Source organism: Nematolebias whitei, chromosome 12, assembly GCF_014905685.2.
Source record: "Nematolebias whitei isolate Nwh7 chromosome 12, NemWhi1, whole genome shotgun sequence".
In the NCBI taxonomy this organism is placed as follows: domain Eukaryota; kingdom Metazoa; phylum Chordata; class Actinopteri; order Cyprinodontiformes; family Rivulidae; genus Nematolebias; species Nematolebias whitei.
In genome coordinates, this window is record NC_056509.1 from 45,443,269 (window position 1) to 45,449,617 (window position 6,349).

Sequence of the window (6,349 nt, forward strand, 5' to 3'; positions counted from 1 at the left end):
GGATTAACTGTATAAATAAACTCAATGGGATTAACTGTATAAATAAAGGTTGAACGATTTTGATTTTAACTAATGGAAGCAGAGTTGCGCATGCGCAGATTGAATCCGTTGCTTAACCAATAAACATTTTTAAATGACTTCTTTCTTGTATGTAGCTGTGAATGACAAGAATTACAACTCATAATAAAAATCATTTACAGGAGGAGTAGCACCGGAGTTAGTCAGCAGCAACCAGGTCCTTTATGTTCGTCAGAAGACATAGTTGTGTCAAAGTTTTAACGGAAAGTTAGCTTGTTGAAGCTACTTGGCTAACCAGGCGTCTTACCGGATACTTTAATGCTGTTCTCAGTTCGGCCAGGTAAAGCCGCCTCTGGTGTTGGCATCTGGGCTTTGGTGGTCATGTCTCCCATCTTACTGTTGACAAAATGACGCCAAATTAAGCGGAACCTGGAGGAGGAAGAGACCATTGAACACGGAGCTGCAGCTTCAAAGTCCGTCTCCACAGAGGCTGTTTCATCAGCAGTTAGCACAGTTAGCTCTGTTAGCATAGAGGCTAGTTTACTGTAGTTAGCTCTGTTAGCATATAGGCTAGTTTACTGTAGTTAGCTCTGTTAACACAGAGGCTAGATCACTGTAGTTAGCTCTGTTAACATATAGGCTAGTTTACTGTAGTTAGGTCTTTTAGTGTAGAGGCTAGTTTACTGTAGTTAGTTCTGTTAGCATAGAGGCTAGTTTACTGTAGTTAGCTCTGTAGCATATAGGCTAGTTTACTGTAGTTAGCTCTGTAGCATATAGGCTAGTTTACTGTAGTTAGCTCTGTTAGCGCAGAGGCTAGATCACTGTAGTTAGCTCTGTTAACATATAGGCTAGTTTACTGTAGTTAGCTCTGTTAGCGCAGAGGCTAGATCACTGTAGTTAGCTCTGTTAACATATAGGCTAGTTTACTGTAGTTAGCTCCAGAGCCCTGTAAAGAGAGCTCTGTTAGCATAGAGCCAAGATTTCTGTAGTTAGCTCTGTTAGCATAGAGGCTAGATTTTTGTAGTTAGATCTGTTAGCATAGAGGCTACATTGTTGTTTTTTAAGGCTAGATTTTTGTAGTTGGCTCCACAGAAATGTATATATGGTTAGCTGTGTTAATGTAGTAAAGGCTAGATTTCTGCAGTAAGTGCTGTTAGTGTAGAGGCTTGATTACTGTAGTCAGTTCTGTTAGCATAGAGGCTAGAGTTCTGCAGTTTGCTCTGTTATTATAGAGGCTAGATTTCTGCAGTTCTGTTAGCATAGAAGTTTGATTTCTGCAGTTAGCCCTGTTAGCGTAGAGGCTAGATTACCGTAGTTAGCTCTGTTATCATAGAGGCTAGGTTTTTGCAGTTAGCTCTGTTAGCATAGAGGCTAAATTTCTGCTGTTAGCTCTGTTAGCATAGAAGCTTGATTTCTGCAGTTAGCTCTGTTATCACAGAGGCTAGGTTTCTGCAGTTAGCTCTGTTTGCATAGAGGCTTGATTTAGCTAGAAACTGTTGGGCACAGAGCTGGCTCTGCTGCCCATCCTGAACAATGCCAATCACCCTCTGCATCTTCAGCATGTAGAGGACACATTCAGCCATGGACTGGTGTCACAGAGTCCTGCTCCACCAAGACTGATCTCTTGTCTCTCTGGCCATAAGACTGTCCACCTTGTTAGCGGGGAGGTGCTCAGACAGAGGTGCTTTTAAGAGTCGTAGTCCTCAGATAAATAGTGTTAACTTGTTTTTTTATATTTAAGAATGTTTCAGTTCAGTGCCCTGAAATAACTTCTGTTGTGACTTGGTGCTATATAAATAAACAGAGTTGAACTGAGTTCTGTGTTGGGTGGTTCCTGTTTCATTAAAGGTGCTGTGCCTTTAGCCACTGCTGGATGTTTGAATTTCCTTAGGTATTAATAAAGTGTCTTTCTAATGTAATTTAATCGATCAAGATGGACGCCACAGCCAGCCTTAATTCTGTCAGTCTTTAGTGTAGTAGAAGCCGAGAGTCATCCAAACATTTTGATAAAATGTTCAAAAAATGGTTTTAAATAATAATAATTTACTGAATTATATGTCTTGTTTTGTACAGTTGTCTTGTTTTTGAATGTTTTACCATTAGTGTTACTTTGGTTTGGAACAAGTCAAACACATAATGAAAGTCACTCTTGAATAATTCAAATCACATTTACTGTGTGGTGAAGTTTTCACTGGATGCCCAGTAAAACCAGTAGAGATTTTTCTGCAGGCCACATTTTTATATTTCAGTCATTTATTGAATTTTACAAAAATAAATTAAGAAAATGTGAACAAAAAGACTGAAAAACAGGCTGTGGTTCAAATCTCAGATTGCTGCTCTGACCAAATATTTAAGATGGTTGTAGTTGATATTGATCCCTCTGTTAGCATAATATTTCCTGGGTCACTGCACAGATTTTAATGAAACCTTTAGGAAATAATCACTGGATGCACAGATGTTTGGAGCTGATCCATGAAAATGGCCACCACAGCCAGTTGACCTTCAAAACCACAGGCTGTATTCAGTCAGTGTTACGTTGAATTTCTTTGTGGTAGTAGCTGAGGGTCATTCAAAACATGCATTTCAAGTGCCGTTCATTTAGTTTAAAACTGCTAATGTCAACTTTATTTGTATTTTTGGAAATGTACCACCAGACAGATTTGAATGAAACTTTCAGGAACACTGTTTGAGTGAATGGCCGCCACATGAACAGCAGCCCAGAGAAGCGGTCAGTGTGTCGTGGCTGAGGGTCATTCCCAACACGTCCTCTGAGCGCAATCAGGGAGAATAATTCAGGGTTTGACCCTCATCGTGGTGAGAGCCGGCGGGCGACACGCATTCAGCTCCTGTGGTTTCAGGAAGCTGACAGTCAGATGGGCTGAGGCAGATGCTTCCACTGAGCTGTCCTCCCCCCTTCCTGAGAGGAGGGGGGAGGATGTACAAACCTCACTCCCCTCCCCTCTCCATCTGACTGCGCCCGGCTCGATCCTCTCCTCCATCCGTCCAGCTCCGCGGTCTGCACCCAGAACACCCAGAACCTGGTCCGGCTCCGGTTCCTTTACGGGTTCTTTGGACTAATGAGCTCCTCTGGATGGGGAACACTTGATCCAGACCATCTGCAGAAGAAGGGACGGTCCGACCTCCTCCTCCTCCTCCTCCTCCCTGCATCATCCCTCCGCATCCTCAGCATCCCTCCGGGGAGAGGACACACACCAAGCCGGCTCAAAGCCTCCCATCCTCGGCCACAGTGAGCATCTCACGTCGGTGCTTTTCAGCAGGTCTGGGTCATTTTCTGCGCGTCAAACCCAGAACCAGAACCAGAACCAGAACCAATGTGCGCTTATTCTCCTCCTGCCTGCAGCTGGAAGGTATTGTTCTATTTTACTCTCGTGTGCTCTTTAGAGATGAAACACGCGCATTTCGTCTTCAGATCTCCTTGTTGTTGTGCGCTAAACGCGCCCGCGGGCGCCGCAGTGTGCGTGCGTCCTCTGCGCAACTCCTCACTTCTGTCCTTTTCTCCTCAGCCTGAGCTCAAATAAACACTCAGATCCTACAAAACTGTCATATTTTACTTCAAGCTGTGATGTCATGCTCCAATAAAATCAAATCTTAATTAGATGTTTAGTCTTTTTTATTTATTTTTTTTACATAATTTGGTGTTAAATAAGGATATTTTCGTTTCTGTTTGAGTGTTTGCATAAAAAAAAAAATAAAAAAATCTGCTCCAACCTTCACGCCCGACCCCCACAAAGGAGATCACCCCCCCCCCCCCCCCCTCCTCGTTGCATTTTAGCCTACATGAGCTATCTGGGTCATTAGCATTTATGCGTTTAATGAGGCTGCGGATGGATCCATTTGTGCTCCTCTGCAGTGCACATTTCTGCAGGATTTCTCTTGTTCCCTCTGCCAGGCTCTCCTCCTGCGGGATGAGGAGTGCTGCAGCTTCCTCCCCTGCAGCTGTGATGCAGCAGGCTGCAGGATAATGGAGGATGGATGGAGCTGCTGCTGCAGTGCTGCCTTTTCATCCACATTAAATCCACATTTACAAAACCTGAAGCGCCTCTTTCCGGTCTGCCAGTAAGCCATTATTGGTTTCCACTCCTCTGTGGTTTTAAAATCAATTTGCAGTGATTTTACACCTGCTGCAGACAAGCGATCAATCCCAGTGAGCGTCGTTTCAGAGGAGCTCACTTTGAACCTTTTCATGCAACAAACACCAGTGATTTGACTCTTTCTTTTTAAAAAGGTGCAGACATTTACGAACCACTGTGTGAATATTTTAAATGTAAATTGGCTAACAAACAAATAAATCTGCAGGTTTTCTTCTTTAATGCACTTTAAATCAAATTTATTTTAATAAACCTTTAATAAAAAAAGGCCTAAAGGAGTTCATATCCAGCAGATTAACAGCAGCACGGTCACTGAGACTGTTTGGAGGTCAGCAGGACATCCCGGACAGTTTATTGTACTGATAACACACACACATGCACGCACACACGCACTGGTTTGAATCAATACCAGTTTCATTACAGTGGCTCTGAGCTGCTTATCTGTTTGTGGACTGCAGGAGGAGACGATGCACTGCAGAGGAGCAGAGATGAAATCTAAAAATACAAACTGAATAAATATTACCTGCAGCTCATTAAGTGCTAAAAATAAAGCCGTCACCTTGACCATGATAATAAGAAGTGGAAATGCTACAATTTGGTCTCAAATTAATGTTTTATTGACCCGTCACGGGACAATGCATTTTACTAAGCTGGTAAATGTGTTTAAATGTTCTTTAAAAACCACCAGGCCCGTTGTAAATCAAAGATTAGAACAATTTTTTAAAGCGTCAGTTGGTCAAACTTTTCAGGCAACAAAGTGAAAATTAATTTTACAAAATTGGCTTTTTATTGTTTTGAAAAAAAAAAATAGGAGAAAGTATTAAAAGGATACACGGTCAAGGTGTTTTAAAAAGGAATTAAAGTTGGTCAAAGTGTCGAGCCGGGGGGACGGGGTGAGTTTGGGTTTTCTCTCCTCGTGTTCACAGCGGACCTTGATTTAAATGTCCATACAATTAAGGCACGCGGTGAATGCCAAGAGAGTGAACGAACGTCAGCACAAACCGACACGACCACACCTGAAGGTCCAGGTGAAGTTAAACAACTCGTTACAGCAACGACGCAAAAAGAGCGGGACGCAGTACCAACACTAACCACGAGGTGGGGCACTCTTCTTTTTCTTTTGCAGATTTACAAAAAAGTCTCGTGTTTGAGATGGAAACCGTCTGCATATAAAAACTAATTCACATGTTTTGAAATCTGGCAACGGTGTCCAGTTACTTTTAACTGTTTAAAATTCACAGAAAACATTACAATTAAAAACTTGGAACATGTGCATTTATTTAACAGTGATGGTTTTGCAAAATATTTTTGTGAGAATATCGATTCAACTGAAAAACGCCTTTAACAAAAACTCCCGTCCTATAAATAAAACCAGAGGTCATTTGTTCAAAAATGGCCTCCAAAAGTGACCTTCAGGATTTCATTGTGGCAGCGCCCTCTGGTGACTGGAGGGATAAGGGCAGGAGGAAAGGAGTTTTTAGTCCAAGCTGGTGGGGGAGGTCAGTTCAAAGTAAACGTTTGCCTTTCGCTATGATCAAGTTGGTCACTTGTTAAATAAATAAATTACCAGATTTTAGTTTGCTCAGCTCTGAATGTTGGTGACACATTATGAACATTTCTGAGGGATTTTTTTGAAAATATCTCTAAACAAGAGTTTCCTCACAGAAACTTTTAACAATAGCAATTATGTGACGATATCCTCTAATGTTATTTACGTAATCTTACCTACCTTTGCGCAGTTTGTCTCCCCGACATTTTTAATTTAAACTATTGGGGAATACTTTTAAAATGAAAATGGGTTGATCTGGACAAGTTTTTGGATCTGGGTTCAAGTGCCAAAATGCAGATCTAATGCTTTTTGAGAGAGGTTTGAGACCCCCAACAACTAAACTGATTGATACAGGGTTGAGACCTCCATAATTAAACTGAGACAGGTTTGAGACTCCCACAACAAAACTGAGATGAGTTTGAGACCCCCACAACAAATCTGAGACAGCTTTGAGACCCACACAACTAAACAGACAGGTATGAGACCCCAATAACTAAACTGAGACAGGTTTGAGACCCCCACAACAAAACTGAAACAGGTTTGAGACAACCACAACTAAACTGAGACAGGTTTGAGACCTCCAACAACTAAATTGAGACAGGTTTGAGACCTCCAACAACTAAACTGAGACAGGTTTAAGACCACAATTAAAATGAGACAGGTTTGAGATCCC

The 6,349-nt window shown here is 41.9% G+C and overlaps 1 protein-coding gene across 1 annotated transcript in view; it reads right to left on the bottom strand.

Moving 5' to 3' along the window:
- The window catches only part of msra (methionine sulfoxide reductase A), a 52,457-nt gene extending 51,942 nt beyond the window's left edge, over positions 1-515 (bottom strand). The window contains exon 1 of the mRNA XM_037685658.1: positions 326-515. Within this exon, the coding sequence (XP_037541586.1) occupies positions 326-467 (142 nt within the window). The 5' untranslated portion in view covers positions 468-515. The remainder of the gene's footprint in view (positions 1-325) is intronic.
- Between the last annotated feature and the right edge of the window lie 5,834 nt (positions 516-6,349).